This window comes from Furipterus horrens, unplaced genomic scaffold (assembly GCF_987537825.1).
Source record: "Furipterus horrens unplaced genomic scaffold, mFurHor1.1.pri manual_scaffold_3, whole genome shotgun sequence".
Lineage (NCBI taxonomy): Eukaryota > Metazoa > Chordata > Mammalia > Chiroptera > Furipteridae > Furipterus > Furipterus horrens.
In genome coordinates this window covers 158,555,778-158,580,918 of record NW_028327173.1, presented here as the reverse complement: position 1 = coordinate 158,580,918, position 25,141 = coordinate 158,555,778, and the positions used below count along the sequence as shown (strand labels likewise).

General features: G+C 34.7%; 1 protein-coding gene and 1 non-coding gene across 2 annotated transcripts in view; one reads left to right on the top strand and one right to left on the bottom strand.

The window, feature by feature from the left end:
* The window catches only part of UNC13C (unc-13 homolog C), a 496,691-nt gene that overhangs the window by 373,008 nt on the left and 98,542 nt on the right, over positions 1–25,141 (bottom strand). Inside the window, exons 2-3 of the mRNA XM_090270625.1 lie at positions 16,058–16,080; positions 15,404–15,468 (exon numbers count right to left, since the gene is read on the bottom strand). Coding sequence (XP_090126751.1) covers positions 15,404–15,468; positions 16,058–16,080 — 88 coding nt within the window. The remainder of the gene's footprint in view (positions 1–15,403; positions 15,469–16,057; positions 16,081–25,141) is intronic.
* Positions 6,396–6,502, top strand: LOC150016512 (U6 spliceosomal RNA). Its single transcript, XR_016510122.1, has one exon. It is a non-coding gene; the product is annotated as a U6 spliceosomal RNA (small nuclear RNA).

Sequence of the window (25,141 nt, the reverse complement as noted above, 5' to 3'; positions counted from 1 at the left end):
TGAGTGCCTTTTGGTTTGTGCATAATGATTTCATAATGGCACAAGCCAAGGAGGTTGGAGCTATAGATTTTGCAATCATAGGAATGAGCCCTACAGTGAACCAAGCAGAGAAATGGATGAGTCCCTACCTTTTTAAATGAAATTACCAAGGACTATATTCTAATCACTTACCTGGGGTCATCTTAGCCATTCTGAAGTTATAAGTTGTTATTTGCCAAGAGAAAAATAATCTTGAACGGTAGGCACTAGTCATACACACAGAGACTTAGAAACAACAATATAACTCTGTCATATGTAATTTCCTAATGACTAGAGAGCCAAGCAGCATAAAAATGGGAATTTTGGAGCACCAACAGAAAGTGTGTGCTTCAGTAAAACCACAAAGTCCTCTATGACACAGACATGAAATTGCTTGGAAGAAGTCAAACTTAAAGTAATTGGCCTACTGTATCCAATTTAAAGAAAACAAGTATGAACTTACAATTATTTATAAAGTAATAGAAAGTGTGGCAGTGTTATTTTTAATTCCCCCAATTCATTGAAATATTATTAAATTGACAAATACTTAAATTTGCCATCTCATTAGACAAAACCATTGGCCTCAAAAAGTCTTATACAACTGAGCACATATGCCTGGCAGCAAGTCATAGCTTTATAACAAATGCTGGCCTGAGACTTCCATTCTCTCTGTGTGCAGATTGGCCAATTTAATTTTTCATGTTTATTATTCAATTTATATAAAATAACCTTGAAATTAAATATATATCAAAGAGTTCTTTATGGAAATCCATTGCTGGCAGACCAGCTAAGCTTCTTTGTTTAATTGCTGGGCTGCCTTGTTCTTCATGTTGTTTTTTCTTATCACATTTAGAATGATGTGTCATAGTCCGATCTGCATGTGCACAAATAGGGATGTTTTACTTTACAAAAGGTATTCATTGTTGTGAGCACTTAAGTTCTCGTGAAAATATAGTTTGGTCTTTAAAATCTCAACTTACTATCAGAGATATACATACTGAAGCATATTTGAAACAATTATTAACGTCCACCTTGTAATGGACATTTGTTTTCTATGTGCTGTAAACACTGTGTGAAATGTTGACATATGCAGACTTATTTAACACTCACAGGAATGGAATGAGGTGAAAATTGTAATTATTCTGTTACACAGATGAAAAAATAATTTGAGAATAATTAGGAAACTTGCCTATGGTTATACTGCTGAATAACTATTTAGCTAGAATTTAAAGCCATACAACAGAATCGTATAACAGATTTAAAGGTCATGAATTTCATTTCTATATCAAAAAATGAGATGAATGACTAGATCTTCGTAAGTTAGTTTTGTTGCACAAGTAAGTCAAAGATACCCTGGGGTGAACAACAACTTATTCCAGTCCCTGTGATACAGCGTGTGTCCTAACTTGCTGTGACTTGGCATGGGGAAGAAGGAAGTAGTAGGCATTGTTATGGGAGTTTAGGAACATCCCTTTTTCTTAGTCATTCAACCTAGGTTTCTAATCCCTCACTCCTAGCAGTTCACCTATGATTTTTATTTGACTATCCAGTTCATATTTTTTTTCCAAGCTGAAGATCCTTAAAGCTTACATCATCATTTATTCTGATAAAGTTTTCCCTTTGCTCCCCTTTTGTTGATAATATTCCAAGTCTTCAAACTGTATCATTTCCAGTATATATTATATACAATCCTACCTCAATTCTCATATACTGGAAATTTAAGATTTAATTTTTTAGCTCACTATTCAAATGTCTTCCCTGCCTCACTGCCTTAAAATAAAAGACCAGGATATGCAGGTGATATATTTAAAGGATGAAAAAGGTACACATGACTCTTCCCCTGCCTTCACAAGATTCTGATATTTTCTTTAGTACACCACTGCCATAATAGTAAACCAGCAGATCCTTTGGGTATTTGCTGTTAGAAACAAAACCCCCCTTGCTTCATAGCTGATATTCAAAGGCCCTTCCTGATTTAGCACTGGCCTATCTTTAAAATCTTCACGTCCCAATAATACCCCTCATGAACCATATTCACTGCCAAAATCAAACACCAATTCCATGTCCAACTTATTTTTCATGCCAGAAGTGGTATCTATCTTAAATACTTCTTAAGGTAAATACAAGATCATTAAGGCATATTTTGGACACAAGGCCACCTGGTATTTCTTTCCCATTTCCTATGGTCCTTTATAATTCACATGATTGTCTCATCCTCTCAACAATCTTCCCTGCTAAATGCAACATGTGCAGGAGAGGGATGGCCTCCTGCTTCTGCATCACCTAATAAAAAAGGACCCATAAGATAAATGGTGCCTTTGCACTGGTATACTATTAATGAATATGTTGACTTGACCTTAAATGAAATTATAAGTTTCCTTTCTGCTTTTTTCCTCTCTACTCAAATCCATTGATATTTATATTGTGTTGGATTTTTACTGTGTTTATTCTGCCTAGCCCCATGGTCGTAATAGAATTTGGATGCCAGAGAAACTTGGAAATTATTGTATCAGCATCTTTACTAAATATTTCAGCTATATCCTGCACAATAGTGAGCATGAAATAGCTAAAGTATAATAAGTAAGACATGTTTCCATTAGGTAGATGTTTAATGGTGTGATGCAGAAAGTATCAAGTTTCTAATCAATGGTAAAGTCTGTTTTCAGCTTTGACTCCAAGAAGTTGGTCCTTCCTGCCAAGGATAATGAAATAAAATTCTCTTATGCCCTGGCCTGCAGTAACAGGAAGAGAAGGCTCATCTCAGTTGAGATAATTAAGCTAATATCTAGAGACTAAAAGCAGACAACTGTATTGAAACACACATTAAAAGGGAAGAAGTTTGTCAATATCTGCAATATCTTCACTCAAATATCAAAGACTTTAGAAAAAAGAGGTAGCCATGCTAATTTTGACTTCCTGCAGCTTCTTCAAAGGGGAAATAAAACAGATTTGTGTTCTACCCAATATTCTTCTATCAATTCAGTTCAGGAATGGACTCTCTATTCCACCTCTAAAGACTTCTCCTTGTTTTGTTTTGTTTTGTTTTGTTTTCTTTCTTGAGACATGACCCTTGAATTTTCAAGGGCAAACAGTCATGTCTAATGAAATATACCAAATAGAGAACTGTTTTAGGCAATTAATTTTTCAAGCTTAAACCCATGCATTTTCTCAGGCAGAAACCCAGAGAGGCAGAGCTGCTTAGACAGTAATATAAAGCCTAATTTAATTCTCTCAAAGCTTCTAGTGAGCTGTGTGCTTTACAGAATTGCTAATCTTCCCCCAGAAACACCCACAGAGCCCAACTGGGGCAGCCAGAGTCTCAAATCTCATCGGGGGGCCAACTAACCTTGGGTTGCTCAGGATTTTGCCATTTTTAGAACTCAATGTCCTATGTTGTGTAAAACCTATCTCTGGCCACCATGACTAAAGCTTTTAATTTTTCTATAATGTATCACAAAACTATTATTTTTGTATGTGGACAGGGAAAAGTTAAAGTGCACTAAATGATCTTGAGAGCTAATTGTTATAATCTGCATTTTCCAAGTCAATAATTATGATTCCCAAGTTAGTAATTATGATTCCCAAGTTAAATGACATGTCCAGCTAGTAAATGGTGGAATCAATGCTTAACTGGGCCTTCTAATCCAAAATTCTGTGTATTTACCATTTTATCACATGACTGTCTGTCTTTTGTTCAGAAATAATGTAGGATTTCCCCACCCCAGCTCCCAATAACCAAATGGAAGAAGTGAAGATATTATTTGCCTTCACTTAGTATTTTTTCTGTAATTTGTATCCTTTGAGCTGCTCACATTCAGTGCAATGTTGAGGGTGAAACACAGGTTTTGCTTGGTTACCAAAGAAATAGCACAAATTCACAAATATAACCAGGGTAACAGGGTGTGATAGCTTAAAATATAACACAGTAATCAGAACTCCTTCCCCTGATGCTCAGGTCTTACCATGGAGACTGAATTGCCATGTCAGATACTTTGCTCCCTTATGATAATAACACAGAAATCCCACTGTCACCCCTGAATTCTGCGGCCCATCAATTTGATTACACTAATCCATTCTACCATCAAATATGTCTAAGTCTGAGCCCCAGTTGTGAGTAGTGTCTAAGTACTCTCCTCAGTCTCTGTATAAATTGATGGAGGCAGGCAGATACATTGGGAAGAGTTTTCGCAGATTTCATCATGGTGGTCAAAACTGAGTTTCAGCTCTAACCCAGATAGGATGCTCTGTTGCATGCGTCCAATTGTTTCATTCACTCCTGCTTTATAATTTTGGTACTTCTACACTTGATAAAAATAAAGGCATCTTATCATTAATGTTGGGGAATCTTCTGAAACATGAGATTTTGTAGTTGTCATTCTGGAACAACTCTTTCAAGTATTGTTTCCAGGAGGCATCTTTATATGGTAAAGGGTATGTGGCAGATGATGTCACCCGTGTGAAAAGATTTATACTCCAAGCATTCTGAGCAGTGATGGCTTCTGCCTATCTCATCCTTTGGCCTTTCCTATTTAGAACCTTAGATTCTAAACATCAAATAATGAGCAGGCATTACAGTGATGTTTATTATGGTTGACAGAGTTAAATAAAAGTTCTGAAAGCAAAAGAGATGTCTGCGCCACCTGAGTACACTTGCTTCTGAAGATGACTATCTTTCTGAAAATTAAGTTTCTTGCACTTTCGGCAGATAACTTCTGTGGTTAATGAGAACCATATACAATATTGTGAAAACAAATTTATAGCTTCTTCCCTGTCATTATCATCATCCAGTGGCTATTGTTCAGCAGCTATGTTCTCAAAACACCTGAGTCATTTTCACAAGATGCAGATATTCAAAGTTATAGATATATTATTTAGAAGATTAATATATTTAATATCTTATTTCACAGCATAATAATCTCCAGGGAAACAAGTTATTAAGTATATTAATCTTCTGAGTAATATATAAAATAAAGAAAAATACATACATTTGTTATTTTTTGTAACGCATTCAGAGTTTCAACTTACCTGTATGAACACATTTTCCACTTCTCTCCTTCATATACTCTGACTGATTATTGTCCAATACATTTTCTTGCCCATGATGCTATTCAAATGTTTGTACTACTTTCTTTTTTTGTCTTTTCATTTCATATTTACATATCAAAATTCTAACCCAACTTCAAATCCCAATTCAATGCTATCTTCCCCATAAAGTTTTCCCTAACAACTCCAACTCAGAAATATCTTCCCTGCTTAAAAATTTCATAGCATTTTATCCACTGGAAAGTAAATTACCTTGTACCTTGTATTGTAGTCAAGGTAAATGGGAAATACCAAAAATGAGATTCCAATATTTTCAAGCAATTTCTCTTTTTATAATTCCAAGTAATGAAAATATATTGTAATTGAAGGTGAATATGTGCAATAACATACTATTTTATTTAAGTTATGAAAAATATGTAATTTTGAAGGATATTTAATTACAGGTATATATAATTATGTTAGATCACTTAAAAATGGCCCCAGTTTATTCCTCCCATAAATATGCAGGGCCTGTTTCTATGTTTTTTTGAACCTGAGCTGAATGTATAACTTGTTTTGGACAATAAAATGCACTGAAAGTGATGACTGTCAGTTCTAGCCTTGGCTTCAAGTGGCCTTGTATGCTTCCTCTTGTTTCTTTAGAATCCTGTCACTGCCATGTAAATAAGCTTGGTCTGGCCAGCTGGATGATGAATGGATCCTGTTTGTTGTCTAGACAATAACCAGACACTCACAGACATATAAGAACTAGCCCTTGTCCAATTGACCATACTTGTGTAAGTGAGTGCAGACAAGATCATTGGATTCATAAGTTTTAAGCCACTGAGTTTTAGGGTAATTTCTTACATAGCAATACCTATATGATACAATGATTATATTAGGATAGGACATAATATTAGTATAAGATATAATAAAATCTTAAGATGGAAGAGGCTTTAAATAATTAAGCATTTAATATTTAAATTTCTTCTGCAACATTTTAAACAAGCTATTTAAATATCTCTAGAAATAGTCAACTTGGTTTTTACAAAGGCAGCTGTTACTGTTGGAAATTTCTCCTCATATTGAGACATCTGTTTAGCCACAATTTCTCTAACGATCCATGTTCTGTTCTCTGGGAAGATCAGGACAATGTGGAACAAGGAATGGATGAAAAAATATTCATTTGCAATTGTCTAGGTGAAAATTATTGGGGACTAAATCTTGGTTGATGGCAATATGAATAAAAATAAGTTTAAAATTATGAGTGTGACAATTAAATTGCTATACAATAATGGATTGTAAAAGTAGACCCTGTTTGCATCTGATAGTCTTTATAATAATCAACAATCCTTGTGCTCGCTTCGGCAGCACATATACTAAAGTTGGAACGACACAGAGAAGATTAGCATGGCCCTTGCGCAAGGATGACATGCAAATTCATGAAGCATTCCATATTTTTAAGGAGTTTCTCAGACAAAGGAAGACTAAAAGAATACATCTCCACCAAACCAGCATTGCAAGAGATGCTAAAGGGAGTGTTCTAAGAAAAAAGAATAAAAAAAAAAAAAAAAAAGAGAGAGGAGAGGAACAGAGGTACAAAGGGAAATGAATAAATACATGTCAATAATAACCTTAAATGTAAATGGATTAAATGTTCCAATTAAAAGACATAGGGTAACGGAATGGATAAGAAAACAGGACCCACATATTTGCTGTCTACAAGAAACACACCTCAGAACAAAAGATTTACACAGACTGAAAGTAAAGGGATATAAAAAAATATTCCAAGCAAATGGACTGGAAAAAAAAGCCGGGGGGCCGGGGTAGCAGTCCTCATATCAGACAAAACGGATTTCAAAGCAAGGGCAATAAAAAGAGACAAAGAAGGGTATTTCATAATATTTAAAGGAACAATCCATCAGAAGATATGACATTGATAAACATATATGCACCCAACATAGGAGCACCTAAATACATAAAGCAAATACTAGAAGACCACAAGAAGGATATCAACAATAACACACTCATAGTAGGGGACTTCAACGCTCCATTATCAACAATAGACAGATCATCAAAGCAAAGAAACACCAAGGATATACAGGCATTGAACAACACACTAAACCACATGGACCTAACTGATATAAATAGAACTTTCCACCCCAAAGAAGCAAAATATACATTCTTTTCAAATGCACATGGGACATTTTCAAAGATAGACCACATGATAGGACACAAAACAAGCCTCAACAAATTCAAGAAAATTGAAATCATATCAAGCATCTTTTCAGATCACAATGCCTTGAAACTAGAAATCAACCTCAGAGAAAAAAATCAGACACCCAAACTCATGGAGATTGAATAACATGCTATTAAATAATGAATGGATTAACAATGACATCAAAAAAGAAATCAAGAAATTTCTAGAAACTAATGACAATGAGCACACAACAGCCCAAAATCTGTGGGACACAGCAAAAGCAGTCCTGAGAGGGAAGTTCATAGCAATACAGGCCTATCTGAAAAGGATAGAAGAATCTCAAATAAAAAACCTAACCATAAAGCTACAAGAACTAGGACAACAACAACAAACAAAGCCTAGGGCAAGAAGAAGGAATGAAATCATCAAGATCAGAGCAGAACTAAATGACATAGAGACTAAACAAACAATCCAAAAGATCAACAAAACTAGGAGCTGGTTCTTCGAAAAAATAAAATCGACAGGCCTCTAGCCAGTCTAATCAAGAAAAAAAGAGAGAAGACTCAAATAAACAATATCAGAAATGAAAGAGGAGAAATCATGACTGATACCACAGAAATACAAATGATAGTTAGAAATTACTACAGACAACTGTATGGCAAGAAATTTGACAATCTAGAGCAAATGGACAAATTTCTAGAAACATAGAACCTTCCAAAACTGAATCAGGAAGAAGTGGAAAGTCTCAACAGACCAATAACAAAGAAGGAAATTGAAACAGTAATCCAAAATCTCTCTGCACACAGAAGCCCTGGACCAGATGGCTTCACAGGCAAATTATACAAAACATTCAGGGAAGAACTAACTCCTATCCTCCTCAAACTGTTCCAGAAAATCCAAGAAGAGGGGAAAATCCCAAACTTTTTCTATGAAGCCAGTATTATTCTAATCCCAAAACCAGGTCAAGACACAACAAAGAAAGAAAACTACAGGCCAATATCACTGATGAACATAGATGCTAAAATCCTTAATAAAATATTGGCAAACAGGATCCAGCAATACATCAAAAAGATCATACACCATGATCAAGTGGGCTTCATTCCAGGGATGCAAGGATGGTTTAATATTCACGAATCAATAAATATAATACATCACCTAAACAAAATGAAAGACAAAAATCACATGATCATATCAACAAATGCAGAAAAAGCATTTGATAAAGTACAACACCCATTTATGATGAAAACATTCAGCAAAATGGGAATAGAGGGAGAATACCTTAACATAATTAAGACTATATATGAGAAGCCTGAGGCCAACATCATACTAAATGGACAAAAACTGAAAGCATTCCCCCTGAACTCAGGAACTAGACAAGGTTGTCCACTCTCTCCATTCCTTTTCAACATAGTGTTGGAAGTCCTAGCCACAGCAATCAGACAAGAAAAAGAAATAAAAGGCATCCAAATTGGGAAAGAGGAAGTAAAACTTTCATTATATGCAGATGACATGATAGTATACCTAGAAAATCCTATAAACTCCACTAAAAGACTACTCGATATAATAAGTGAATTTGGCAAAATCGCAGGGTACAAAATAAATATACAGAAATCTAAGGCATTTCTGTACACCAACAATAAAATAGCAGAGACAGAGACAAAAAAGAAAATCCCATTTACTATAGCAACAAGAAAAATAAAGTACCTAGGAGTAAACTTAACCAAAGAGATAAAAGACCTGTACTCTGAAAATTACATAACATTGAAGAAAGAAATTAAGGAAGAAACAAATAAATGGAAGCAAATACCATGTTCTTGGATGGGAAGAATCAACATCATCAAAATGGCCATACTACCCAAAGCAATTTACAGATTCAATGCAATCCCTATTAAAATACCAATGACATATTTCACAGACCTAGAACAAATACTCCATAAATTCATATGGAACCAAAAAAGACCCCGAATAGCAAAAGCAATCTTGAGACAGAAGAACACAGCAGGAGGAATCACAACACCAGATATCAAACAATACTACAAAGCCACTATAATCAAAACAGTATGGTACTGGCATAAGAACAGACATATAGATCAGTGGAACAGAATAGAGAGTCCAGAAATAAACCCAGGCCTCTATGGTCAACTAATCTTTGATAAAGGAGGAAGGAACATAAAATGGAGTGAGAAGAGCCTCTTTAACAAATGGTTCTGGGAGAACTGGATAGGGACCTGCAAAAAAATGAAACTAGACCACCAACTTACACCACACACAGGAATAAACTCAAGATGGATCAAAGACTTAAATGTAAGCCGTGACACCATAAAAGTCCTAGAGGAAGACATAGGCAAGAAAATATCAGATATCTCACGTAACAATCTCTTCATGGATACATCTCCTAAAGCAAGAGAAATAAAGGAAAAAATAAATAAATGGGATTACATCAAACTGAAGAGTTTCTGCTCAGCAAAAGAAAACATCAGCAAGATGAAAAGGAAACCAACCATATGGGAAAACATATTTGCCAATGACATCACAGACAGGGGACTGATTTCCAAAATATATAAAGAGCTGATACGACTCAACATCAAGAAAACAAACAACCCAATTAAAAAATGGGCAAGGGACCTGAACAAACACTTCTCCGAAGAGGACATACAGAAGGTCCAAGACACATGAAAAAGTGCTCAACATCATTAGCCATCAGGGAGATGCAAATAAAAACCACAATGAGATACCATTTTACACCAGTCAGAATGGCCATCATCAACAAATCAACAAACAACAAGTGCTGGCGAGGATGTGGAGAAACGGGAACCCTACTGCACTGTTGGTGGGAATGCAGACTGGTGCAGCCACTATGGAGAACAGTATGGAATTACCTCAAAAGATTAAAAATGGAACTGCCTTTTGAACCAGCGACTCCACTACTAGGATTATACCCGAAGAATCTTGAAACACCAATTCAAAAGAACTTATGCACCCCTATGTTCATTGCAGCACTGTTTACAATAGCTAAGTGCTGGAAACAACCTAAGTGCCCATCTGTAGATGAGTGGATCAAAAAACTGTGGTACATTTACACAATGGAATACTATGCAGCAGAAAGAAAGAAGGAACTCCTGCCATTTGCAACAACTTGGATGGAACTAGAGAGAATTATGCTTAGTGAAATAAGCCAGGCAAAGAAAGAAAAATACCATATGATATCACCTAATACAGGAAACTAAAGAACAACACAAACAAAGGAACTGAATAGAACAAAGAGCAGAATAGCAGTCAATAGTGGGGAGGGGAGAGGGAGCGAAGGGGGATAAGTAAGGGAAGGGTTTAGTCAAAGAACCTGTATAAATGACTCATGGACATGGACAACGGGGAGGGATATGATTGCGGGAGAGGGGGTGAGTTGGGTGGGGGAGAGAAATAGGGGAAAATGGAACAACTATAATTGAAAAAAAAAAAATCCTTAATCCTAATTCACTTTACTTAAATCTACAGTGAAGTCTTGTACCATATCCCTTGGAAAAAAAAAATATCTCTTCCATAAAATCAACTTACTGAAAAGTCAGAGAAAAACAAAGAATTCCCCCTTTCTCCAAAGAGTAACCTCTCACTGAAATTGAAGCACACTCTTATGTTGTGCAGGGGCGGCGGGTGTGGGGGGGGTGCTGAGGGTGAGGGGCTGCCACTTTCTTAATATTTGGCACATGTATCTGAGCATGCAAGGATGTTTGCGCAGGATAAACCACTGACCCAGGGAAGGGAGTACAGTAGTGGGAACAGCTCATTTCTACGGTTAGGAGACTCTGGCTTTTTCCTTAAGAAATGAGGGAGTTACCTGAGAGGATAGAGAAGAATCTGGTTTATGAACTATGTAAGAAAAAAAAAGAAAGAAAAAGTCCCCAACTTCCAAGAGAAGACTGTTGCTATGAGAAAAGATGGGTTAATAGCCCCTAGAGAGTAAGAACACCCTTAGCTCCCCTGTCAAATGAGTTATTTTAGGTCCCGGCAAACATGAAGGCCAAGACTAAGAGCAGAGGAGAGGGCACGGGGACAGCATGTAACCTCTTAGATTTTATAGAGAAATACAAAAGCAATGTCAGAACTATGACAGAAATATCAAGAGTATATTAAATCAGCTATGTCCATATATTGTGCAACCTAACTCATGTCAGGCTTTATGATAGCAAGGAAAAAATCACTATTTTAATCAAGATAAACTTAAAAACAAAGGAATTGTTCATAACTTTGGCTAATAATTATACTGTTCACCTTTATCAAATTATTTATTCATGGCAATAACTGAACAATCTTGAAAATCTCAGAAAGCATATATATTTGAAAATAAAGTCAAAATAGAATATCCTCTTCTTCTATTTGCCAGTCTCTCACTGTTCTGCCCTTCATCAGTATCTCCCCATTTTTCTCTAGTTCTGATTTTTCTTACTACTCTCAGCATCACCTCTTTCTTCACACGATTCAATAATCTGGTAGTTGTTGAAAGCAATCACCAGATTCCTGAGGTTAAGAAAAGCAGCTGTAGCCTAGTTTAGAACCACAGACAGAATATAAATCTTCCTTCACATAAGCTGAAGAATTTAGTTCTACAAGAACTATTCTGCAGAGATCTGGAATGACTAGAGAATGAAGGGAACAAAGTAGATAAATATCTCTTTTTTAAGCTATCTGTCTTTCCCCTTACACCCACCACTGTTTTATAGACTCTCCTCAGTTCTGGTGCAGACAAGGCTAGTACCTAAAGACTACAAAGAAAAAACACATACAGTGGCCTTGGAATGCTTTTTTTTCATACAACCACTGGAACCCTTCTTAAAAATGATCAGGGAATGGTGAACTTAAGTCATAGGCAATCAAACCAGGAAGGAGTATCATTTTTATTAATAAAGTAGTTCCCATTTGGAGAAGGTATTTGTGTGACTTTCATCAAATTTACTTATTAGATTCTTGGTAGCTATGGGTATGCATCACTCAGACAACCCTCAGAGAAAATCTTCTTAGAGAGGTGCGGCTGGATGACAGCCTTCAGCTATCACATCTATAGAATAACCTGCAGTACACCTCCAAGGCCACGGTCCTCCAGCTACCCGCTACCAACGACTGAGCATGGAAGAGGAGCTAATAAAAATGGCCACTTATGCTCAGCATGGGTCTCCTCTAAGAAGCAACCTTTTTTTTTAGGACTCCTCATTGGTCTGACACTTTCTTGTAACCTCATCAGCTTAAAGCCCTTCACACTCAGTCCCTCCTTCCTTCCCCTTCCCTTTCACAGAAGTAAGACCCACGGTATGCTCTAAAAGCTCTTCTTGCCTACCCCTGCTATCTTTCTACCTCTGAGATATTTCCTCCAGAAGAGCTCTTTTACTTCACCCATATCATCTTGTTGCATGCTTCCGGTATGACTCTTAGCTTACATATTTAACGAAAGTTACCAAGCTCCTGTAAAACCATGAGGAGATGTAAGATGCTAAATTTAATAATTTCACCAAAACACACATCCTTCCAGTCTTCTCACACTTTAACCTTCCTGTTTCATTTTCTTTTCTCTGTACATCTCCCAATTCCTTTTCCAAAGCCTCTTTAAAAATTATTTTGACACATGGCAAAAATAGGCTGACGTTTGGCATGTCTTTTCCAGCAACACTTACATGAAATGTACAGAGAGATTGGCAGAAATGAGAGAACAGCATAGTTAACTCCATTACCTTGTTTCAGTGTGCAAAGATTGTTCTGCCATCGGCACTTGAGAAAGAGGAGTGAATGGTGAATGTGGTTTGGCTCTGAATTGACCAGGGATATTGAAGGTACAGGAGTGAAGAATGAAATAGTATTGTCAAGAAGAAGCAATGACTCCCTATTTTGAAAGTCTGCTCCATTCTCAGTTTCCCAGGAAAACAGAAGTTATAATATTTAGAATAATTATAATACTATTTCATTTTATTAAAAATAATTTAAAATGTATATAGGAAAAGTAAAATAAGAAGGAAATCTTTCTGAAATATGTTGTTATTGAAGGCTTTACTTAAGGGTATCCTCAAAATTCTTCAAGAGGAAACAAACATTCAGATAATGGCAAATTCTCTCAATGACTGAAAATTATCAGCCCTTTCCCATAACATCATAATTCCAAACTCCCTTGCAAAGGCCAAACAATAGGCAGTCTCTGGATAAAAAACGATGTGGAAAGGATCTATTCAAAATGCAAAGATGACTTTTTTAGTTAGGTACTTACACAGCTTGCACCTAAAAACAACGTGAATGTAAATGAACTCTGTTGCTTTGACAATAATACAAGTCCATATTCAGACATGAATTAGGAAAGAGAGTTATTATGAAGTGATGAATGCCACAGGCAAGGAGCAGTTGAAGGAACTACAAGAATATAAACTCAGATAAGCCTCCAAGATCATGACATACAACATTTTTTTCATAATTAAATTGGAATTCAACTTGATTATTTTCTAAGGCAAGCTTTTGTTCATTTTGTCAAGTTATCTTCTAGTAACCTTAAAGAAAGAGACAGTATGTGTGAGGTAGGGACAAGAGAGTAATCCATTTATTACCTGAATTTTCTATAGATAATCTATGGTGATTTTTTGCTAAAGCTGTTTTTCTTAAATTTAAATTCTTGTGACACTACAATAGGAATGTGAGTAAATTATTTATGTACTTAAAGATATTGGGAAGTTTAAGACAAAACAATTACTTTTATTTGAGAAAACAAAAATAAAAATGCTATATGTTATTTTCCAGAAGCTTTAAACTTGAAATTTTACATATATTATTTAAAATAAGTAGTGGATATACTTTAAAAAACATTCATTTTTGAAGAATGAGCATATTCTAAAACATAACTGAAACTATTTATTTGCCTGAACTGCCCCTAAAACACGTATCTAAGTCTTGCTTCTATTTATAATGCATACAAATGTGTTCACATGTCAACACTAATAAAGCAACTAATCTGTCTGTCTATACTAGGCATAAGCTTTGGCCCATCTATTACAAATTAAATATTTGTTATATGTTAGCTACAGTATCATTTATAATAATAACACCTAGACATATTTTTAAAAATTAATAGAAAAATAAACTAATAAATATTGTATAAATATTTTAAAATATTTGCATCACTTAGTAAAAATGAAGTGGGAAGTTTTCCAAGACATGTTGTTAGAAGGAAAAAAGAAAAAGAAGCAGAAAGAGAAACCATGAGCAGCAGATGCCGTATAGCACCGTGATTAAGACTCTGGAACTGGACTAATTAGGTCTGAATACTAAGTTTCTCACTTATTAGCTAAATGAAGAGAAAAAAATTTTTTTAAACTATTTTAACATGGAAGTCAAAATAGTACTTACCTCAGAGGACCATTGTAAAGATCAAACATGTCACTACATAAAACAGTTGTAACAATACCTGCTGCAAAGTCAGCACTAAACTAGTGCTTATTTATTTACATACAGAATGGCCTAATTTATGTTAAATGTACAGAGATACACAATATAAAACTTTTCCTATGAACATAGACATGTATGCAAGCACATAAAAAAAGGTCTAGAAACATACATGTCAAACTGATACCAATGTGTAATTATGAGCATTAAAGGTAATCTTCAGCTTTCTGTTCAAGTATTTTACATAAAGAATATAATTCATACATTATTTTGTGATTAAATTTTAAATACTTTTATCCATACATTAAGGGCCACTATAAAAAATGATAGTGGAAAAAATGATAGTGGAGATTACTTTCATTAATTCATTGACACAGAAAAATATACACATATCATCAAGTACAAACAAGCAGATTAAAAGATAGTATTGACTGTATTAATATGAACTCATTATGTAAAATTATGTCTATGAATTTATGTATGGAATGGTAATGTTAACAGCTAATCTGGTTAGGCAATTTTGATTTCTTTGTACATAAGTACATGTACACATAAATATACATATGTACATTTCTAGATATATTCAAAAAACACTATAGGGGCTACTTAATTGTGAAAGAAGTATGCAACAGTGAGGCTATCTCATTATACCATCATGCCACATCCTACATCCAAAATATATATGTTGAGAGCATAGAAAAGTACATACTATTGAGGAATGGAATAAATTAGAAAGGCTATATTTGTACTTACCCACCAAATGCCTGGAGAGCAGAGAATTTGGAAGCATCCAAATCATTGCCACTTACTATTCGAGCCTTAAATAAAACATGAGAAAAACAAAACAAAAGAAAACAAACAGACTTTTAGCATACCATAGCTGTGTACAGGGAAATTTGGGACACGGGTCAACTGCACTAGACACATAACACCTAGTATGACAAATGCTAAGCAGGGTCAGCTCCAAGTCAAAGCTACTGTGTTTTTGTGAGTGGAGGTTTTCAAATTAGCTGTCAGCCTTTAAACAAAAGCACTGGCAGAGTCCAGAAAAATATATCATATTCCAAATACTATTTGCCCTTAAAACTTGGTATGTGCAGTGAAGATCATGAATTAGTCAAGGAGATCATGATTAGCCAGACTCAAGAACAGATGCTGAGTTTGACCGTAGCAGACCCCTAGGTTGGCAAGTGTAAGCTAAAGTAAGCGCAGCTGGCAAGGTGTAACCTCTTAATAAATGCAACATATCGGGGGCACACTTACAGGACAACCAAAGAATGGAAAGCTGGCATAACATGCACATTTCACAACTAAAACAGAGGAACCAAAATAGGTCTAATATGTCACAAACAAACATGTACAAAAGACAAGATCCCTCAGGAGGGAAGAAAAAGTATGATTTAAAACCTTTTCATCCACAGAACTGCTATCTGAAAGAGAATCAGGAAAAGAAGGGATAAATGTTAGATGGAGTACTTTTCAAGAAATCATTTAAACATACACAAGACCAAAGTGTTACTATGTTACATTATTTAAAATCATAAATGAACATAATTTTAAAGTTGAACTCCAAGGGAAGAGGACTACTAGGTCCTCATAATTTAAGGAGTTAGAAAATGTGCCAGAATGCTTGAAAAGTATCAAAGGGTGATCACAGGATTTAATGAAAGACAATGTGTCATACAAAGAAAAGAACACAGTTGAAGAATCAGAAGTCCTAGGCTCTAGCTGGGGCTCTGCCACTTACTAAGCATAGTGGGCAAACTGCCAGATTCTATACCTAACTTCAGTAAGGTCACTAATACTTGTCCTATTTGCCTCCAAATCAATTGAGATCAATGTATGTAAAAGTAAACCTCAGACGACTACATAAATTGAGGATTTTTTAAAGGGATTATTTATTTATGGCTTCTCATATCATAGAACTTAAGAACAACAAGAGTAATTAAGTATACCTCATTTTGTAAATAAGAAAACTAATGTCTGAAAGGGTTAATTGACTTGATTTAGATCACAAAACTAGTACTTGGCAGAAGTGGGACACAAATTCAGGGATCCTGATCTTCATATGCTGCCCTTCAGAGCCAATGTTTTAGGTGAGTTAAATAGACCAGAGAGGGGCAGCTGGTCCACAATTCTCCAGTGCAATTTCAGATAAATCGCAGGGTCAACATTTTTCACTTTCAACTGCTCAAGGGCCCAAGGAGAAAAATGGACTAATACATTTTTATTTTTTTTAGAACTCAAGTTTAAATCAGCCAGGGTCATCATGGCATGCACTTTGCATAGTAGTATGGCTCTTAAACTTATTAATGCACCTTTGCTTGTTACCATACAGCTGAAGCTACTTCTCTATGAGTACAGGTGACAGAAAGCTAGAGCTGGAGTGACCTTGGGTTCATCTATACAAACCCCTCATTTGTATAGATGAGATGCAGAGATCAAGATTTGTCCAAGGTCACGTAGCTCAATAACAACTTTTGTTAATGAAAATCTGAAATGTATTTGTTTTCTTGAATCATTCAGTAAAGATTAGTTACTGTAACTAAATAATTTTTCTGAAATATTTTAGAGATCTTACAATATCTCAGGGCTATATCTTTGAATATAAAATTATGTAAAGCACAATATAAAGTAATAAAAGACCACTCTTTTTATGGCCATAAATATTTTAAAATACTAAATAAAATATCAAATATAAAATTCATAATTATATCAGAAATATAATGATCATCTCCATATAAATTTTATCTCAAGCATGATTTAAAATCATGGAATAACTTATTTAATATGACATATTAACTTGTCAGAAAATATATATCTGCATTTCAACAGATCTCAAAAGTCATTAGATAAAATCTTCTAATTTTTAAAGAATATAATTGAAATGAGTCTTCCATAAGTTTAATATACTTAAAAATCTTATTTTCAGAGTCATCAACTTAAGTGTGAAATATTAGGACATCCTCATTATTATTAAAAGCAAAACAAAAATACTTCCTACCATTAATTTATTTTTTGGAAATTCTTACTAGTGTATTAGAACATGAAATAGAAAAAAAACAATATAAGTGTTAGAAAATAGAATACAATGTATTATTATTTTCAGGAATTGTTATTTTAAAGGCAGAAAACAAACAAAAACCCTGGTCAACTATTAGGATTAATGAAATAGTTATCAAAGTGAATATATATACCCAATACATAAACAAAATAATAACAGTCGTAACTTATTCCCCACATACTAACAATTAGCTTGAAAAACAATGACATAAAATCTGATTTCAAATATTTAATACTTGACATTTCCTACTGGTAACTGGCTTCTATATCAACCATCACACTAAATAAAGGTATCCCAACAAAGCCATCAATTATTTTTCAGCTGCAAATCATTTTTATTGTAATTCTATTACATTTGTCCCAATCTTTCCCCTTTTCCTTCCTCCACTCATGTCACTCCCCACTCCCACAGTCAGTTCCCACCCTGTTGTCCATGTCCATGGGTCATTCATTCATGTTCTTTGTCTAGTCCCTTGCCCTTCTTTCAGCTGCTAAATCTAAGCATAAATTTCAATTCTTTCATTCAATGATTCATTCAATGTTTTATTCATTCACTGAACACATTTTTATTACTAGAAAACCCCTTTTGTTTATTTCCTTTTTTATTGTCTGCCTGCAATCTTTCACCCCTTGAAATCTTTCTAAAATATAAGTACAATCATATCTCTTCCCTTTTTAAAACCCAGCAATGCTATCCAATGTTTGCATGAGTAAAAAAAATCAGATTTGTATATGTTGCAGGCCCATGGTTCATCAGGCCTCACTGACATCCTGCTTTGTCTCAGTTAAATTCTTGCCCTTTCATTTTTATGCCATACTCATTGATACTTTTCCATCCCCAGTTTCCTTTGCAAAAGAAAATGCTCCCATTTTTCATCTAGCTAATTGCCTGTGAGTCTCCAAAGCTCAGTTAAGGCATAATCCCTCTCCTAGAAGCTGATCGCTTCCCAGGAATGTGTGGCTTTTGTACATGATCTGTGCTCTGTCTATTCCTCTTGGCTAATTCTCACCCCATGCCAGTTTTCTTATCTACAATATTCCTAGATACAAGCTCCTTGGTTATATAAACCATCATTTCTTAACTTCTACTACATGTCTGAAATACAGACAACCTACAAATGTTTGCCGAACATTGAATGAGCAGCTTTCAATAAGCTACACAACTTTATGTGTATCTAAAAGTCTGAATCAAGGAAACAATTTCATCTTCCTGTATAGGGAGGATGAATGGTTTAATGGATTTATAGATTTAAAAATTAAAATCATAATGACAAGTTGTAACTTGAAATTACTCAAATTTCAAGTGTAACTGAATTAATAAAAACATCTAAGACTTTTTAAAATTAGAAATATGAGGACAGTGTATACAAATATTGAAAATCCAAAAAAGCTTAAACTATATAGACCTGGAAAAATAATAGATTAAAAGCTCAATAAAACATAAAATATAGATAAGTAATGAACTCTTATTCTTAAGAATTCAATTAATAAGAAAGGACATGTTACTACAAAGAGAAGCACTAATCAGTAAAAGATGCTTAGACCATAGTTACGTGTCTGTAATAGTCATTTGTATCTTTATCTCACATACATTTCATGAAGTCCCAGATGTATTAAATAATGAACTATGAAATAAAGTAAAAAAAGAAAAGAAAAATATAAAAGAATATTAATCCTATGGAATAAGAAAATATGTTGAAACTTAGAGGTAAAAAAGATACCAAATAAAAGTTTGATAAATTTAAGTCCATTTAGTACTTCTGTATATAAAAACAATTAAAAATTAAATATATTTGCTAATGTGTTCAGCATATAAAGAGAATTAACATGTCTACAAAAAATGACCTTTAGCCCTGGCTGGTGTGTCTCAGTGTGTTGAGTGCTGGTCTGTGAACTGAAGTGTTGCCGGTACAGATCCAGGTCAGGACACATACCTGGGTTGCAGGCCAGGCCCCCAGTTAGGGGTTCACAAGAGGCAACCGATCGATATTTCTCTCTAAAATATAATCTTCAAAAAATGACCTTAATACTCCAATAAATAAATGCCTAAGAATGTGATTAGGTAATTCGCAAATTAGAATGCAACAATGGTAAATGTAAGCATGAAAATGATTCAGTTTATTAAAACTATATCTAATCATGATTATAAAATTAGCAGGTAGAATAATATTTTAATATTATAAATAATTCCCAAGGCTGTTGATAATGTCATGAATCAGACACTGTGATGTATGGCTGATGACAAAAAATAATAAAATAGAAACATTTAGTGATGCCTAGCAATTGTTTTAATAAGGAAATTTCTTTTTTGGAAGTAGATGTCAAAGGAATTATTTTTTAATAGATTGAATGGTTTCCCCCCAAATTTATATGTTGAAGGCTTAACCCATTGTACGTCAGAATGTGGCTTTCTTCGGAAGTAGAGTTGTTGCAAATATAATTAGTTAAGATGAGATATTACTGGAGTAGGGTGGTCCCCAATCCAATATAACAGATATCCTTATGAAAAGGAGAAACTTGCAGACAGATTCATATACAAGAAAAATATTTTGAAAAGCCAAGGAACTTCTAACGGAAGCAATAAGAAAGGCCTGAACAGGTCCTTCTCTAACATTCGCAGAGGGAGCATTGCTCTGTTGACCTGTCTTAATCTCAGATGTTTAGATTCTGGAACTGTTAGATGATAAATCTCTCTTATTCAAGATCACTCGATTTGTGGTACTTGGTTACATCACCCCTAGAAAACTAATATAATTTAAAAAATATTTTATTTATTTGTAGAGAGAGGGAAAGGGAGAAATAAAAACATCAATGCGAGAGAGAAACATTGATCTGCTGTCTCTCATATGCACCCCAACTGAGGACCAAACCTACATCCCAGGTGTGTGCCCCAGCCAGTAATTGAACCAGTGACCTTTCACTTTGCAGGACGATGTCCAAACAACAGAGCCACTCTGGTCAGGGTTAAAAAACTAACATAATTTTAAATACCGACTATAAATCCATTTGTAAAGATCTGTATGGTTTCATAACTTAAAGTCAAAGTTGAAAAAAGATATACATAAATAAGTATAAAAGTATGGGTTGAAAATTATGTTCTATGACCTTCATGCAATAATTTGCAACCATTAATGTAAATGGCTTTAAAATACTATCTAAATATAAACAGTTTAAACATTTTTACATATATATGTAACCAATATACACACAACAATTTTGTTCTTTAATGACTTGCCTTTTATTCTACATATGGTTGTTTTGCTTGGTCAAATTCTGGTTAAACCTCTGTAATGGCATACTAGATACGTCTTACAATGCTATTCCCAACATTGCTTGCTTTAGAAGCTACATAATCTCACATGGTCATTTTGAATTTTAGTTATTTCATGTCATTATGTAGGACCATGGTAATCTATCTACTTTATAGGGAAATCTTGTCTATAAATAAGATAAAGTTAAGTTCCAGTGACTGTTAATTATTTAATGTCTCAAAACTAGTTAATTTTTTTTTGTGACTTAGAATATATTTAGGAGGTGAACATTACTAGTCAACTGATGCTGCATAAGAACCTAGAAAGCTACAACCCTAAGCTTATAGAAGTGCACATGATACACGTGTATCCCCTGAGTATTAAACCTATAAGAGGTTCTTGCCTGAGCATCCCTGAGAAGGAAATTTAAATGTGATTTAGGACAACATGTAACATCCTTAGTCTTCAATTTTCCTTCATATAAAGAAAAATAAGAAGATTTGAGCAGCATATATATAAAGCTCCTAGCTATAAATTCTATGATTTTTTATATATAGCAAATTCCACTTTAACCAGGAATATTTATTAAATACCACCAAAAATACATATTTTAAAGTAATACTTAATGCCTAAAATTGAGATAGTTTACAATATTCTAATATAAAAATAAAAATTGTTTTTCTCTTCTTGATTTTTACTATTACATAGCATACCTTTTGAAGGAAATCTGGATGGAAGAATCTCAAAGTTTGTAAACAATTTGATTTCTCTATTCTTATGTAGTTTAACAATTTTCTTAAACTTCTTTGCTTCAACAGTAATATAAATCTCACACTGGGAATAATATTGTTCTTTAGCTGCTATGGAGATAGGTTTGGTTTATTTACCACTATATAAAAATACATATGACTTTTAATTCATGTATAGTATGTCTAAAAGGCATGAGATAGGAGCTGAAAATAGTTCAGAGTAATGCTTATAATGTAATCAGAGGGTTGCTGAGTTGCCATTAATCTTTAGAGAGTACCTACTATGTCATAGATATTGTGTAAAGCCCTTTATCTGTTCTTATATTGAATCATCTCAACTGTCTTGAGAAGTATCAATATTTGTTAGATGCTGTCAGGCAGAGAAAGCACTTTGACACTGCTCACATGTTAGACATAATTATGGATGCAACTGGTGGGTGCTGAGTGAGAGGTTAATGCTAATGTAACTCATATTTGACTCACTTTCTTGTTCATTTATGGGCTGGGGATAACCTGAAAAATTCAGTCACAATGCCAATACAATATATGAATATATGAAAGATATGAACACAGTGATATGGGAGCACAGAGAAAATATTTCCTAATTTTGCAGCCAGAAAGGATGTCAGTTTTGAAGAAAATTCATGGGGAAGATGATTTATGAATCGCTGTTTGTCAAACAAAATCATTCTTGGCAGAGGGAAAAAATTTGTGTAGACATTGAAGCTTGAAAGAACATAGAGTTTTAGGAACTGAGACATGGAAGGCTGATAATAAAGAATTTTAAGATATGGAAGGTAGATGAATAGGGTTCATAGCAATCAAGTCTATATAATCAATTAAGGAATTTAAATGCACCTAAATTGCAACACAGTGACATGTAACATAATAAGAATTTTATTTCATATTATTAAAAATTTAGGCCAGTCTTCTGGATAATAAAGCAGAATAAGATGATATGAAAATATTCTGAGTTCTGGCTTACCTATACCACAATTCCATACACATGCACAAATGTTAGGTAACGAAACTTTAAAACATATCCAAGCTCATAAAGAAAAGCAATTGTAATCCTCCAATCACTACAAATGAAGTGGCAACTGAAAACTAATAGTGAATGAAATAAAAGTCAAAAATGCTCACAGAGGTATTGAAGAAATTCATTCATTCAGCACAAACATTAATCAGGTTTCCCCTAGGTGCTAGCAGTTAGAGATACAAAACTTGATCATAAAGATAAATATTACTATTTTTCATGGAACTTAAACAGTAAGTCCATACCACAAAATCTGTGCACAAGAAAAAAATTAAAAATTCCTGGAGCTAACTGGATAAAGCAGAAAGTCAATACAGTGTAAATACACTCATACCATATAAATTCATGAGATAAAAATTACCTATGAGAATGGAAAACAACAAGAACATTTTCCATCTGCCTAGGGAAATAAATGAAAAAATTTTACCATGAAAAATGAAACTTCAGGCCTGTATCAAGTGTGGGTTCAGAAATCACATCAAACTGAAATACATTTATTCTTTTTTTTCCCAATTACAGTTGTCCCATTTTTCCCCCATTTCTCTCCCCCACCCAGCCCACCCCTTCTTGTACAATCATATCCCCCCCTGTTGTCCATGTCCATGAGTCATTTTTTATACATGTTCTTTACATTTTTTATACATCTTTCCTTACATTTATTATTTATATGAAAAATACTATTAAAACTTGAGGATGCAGGAGGCAGGTCCAAGATGGTGGCATGGGAAAACCTTGAGCTCATCCTCTCCCAGACACACTAAAAATGTACTTACATATAAAATAATTCCTCCTGAAGAACAACTGAGGGCTGATTGAACAGCTTCTGCACAACAAATGAGAGAGTCACATAAAGGAAGGGAGGAGAGACAGAGAAGCAGTAACCATGGGGAACCCTTCCACACGGGAGCAATCAGGAATAGAAAGGGATACCACTGAGGGGCTAAGTGCAGACTTCACTATCCTGGATCACAGTAATAGAACAGTGATTTAAAGAGCACCTAGACTATCTATGAGGAAATATCTATTTATTAACTCCAAGATCCTTGCCAAACAGATGGGGAACTGCAAGAACTCAGAATGTATGGCAACTCTCCATGATCAGAGGTGCCAAGAAGCACCATTATTTATGTACAACCTCTGTCTAGAGAGCATGACTGGAGCTCAGTCCAAGAGCTCTGCCAACCTGCAAGTTCACTACAGGGCACCCTGAGCCACCTTGGCAAGTGCCTGCACCAGCTCCAGCCAGGTGGACCACCAGGGTGCCACAGGAGCCATGTTCCTTAGGCCACCACACCCCATGCTCAATCCAAATCTGGCAAACCCTGAGCCATGTGCCAGCAAGCCTGCCAGGACAGGACACCTTGGGTGCTTCACGTACCAGCCAGTCTGCCATGTGGCCCAGCCCATGCAGCCTACAGAAAAATCAGTCCTATATAAGGCCACTCCTTCAGTATTAGGAGAGATAGCTGTTTTGCCTAATTCACAGAAACAAATAAAGTCAAACAATGAGGAAACAAAGGAATGTATTCCAAATGAAAGACAAGAAAATACCCAGAAAAAAAAACAACAACAACAATGAAGTGGATGTAAGTTGCATTATAAAAAATTAAAAGTAAGTCATAGGGATGATCAACAAGCTTGGGAGATGACTAGAGGAACTCAGCAAGAACTTGAAGAACCAATCAGAGCTGAAGAATACACTAACTGAAATTAATAATACACTATAGGGAATCAATAGCAGGTTAAATAATACAGAAACATAGATCAGTGACCTCAAAGACAGAATAGTGGAAATTACCCGGTAGGAACAACAAAAATAAAAACAAATTTAAAAAAAGTTTAAAGGACTTTTGAGACAACATCAGGCATACTAGCATTTGCATTATAAAAGCTCCAGAAGGAAAAGAGCCAGAAAAGTGGCAGAAAACATATTTGAAGGAAAAATGACCAAAAACTCTTTTTAACTTGAGGAAGAAAACAGCTATCCAAGTTCAAGAAGCACAGAGTCCCCCAAAAGATAAACCCAAAGAGATGTACAACCAGACATATAACTGAAATGGCAAAAGGTAAAGATAAAGAGAAACTCTCAAATGTTGCAAGAGGGAAACAACTAGTCACATATAAAGACTATTTTATAAGACTCTCAGTTGACTTATTAGCAGAAATTTGCAGACCAGAAGGGGGTGTCAGGTTCTATTTAAAGTGCTGAAATAAAGGAATCTACAGTCTAAAATACTCTGCCTGGCATGGTTTCATTTGGAACTGAAAAGGAGATAAAATGCTTCCCGGACAAATAAAAAACTAAAGATTTAATCACCACTAAAACTGCTTTACAAGTGAAATTAACATGTCTTTTTAAAAAATATGTTTATTGATTTTAAAGACAGAGGAA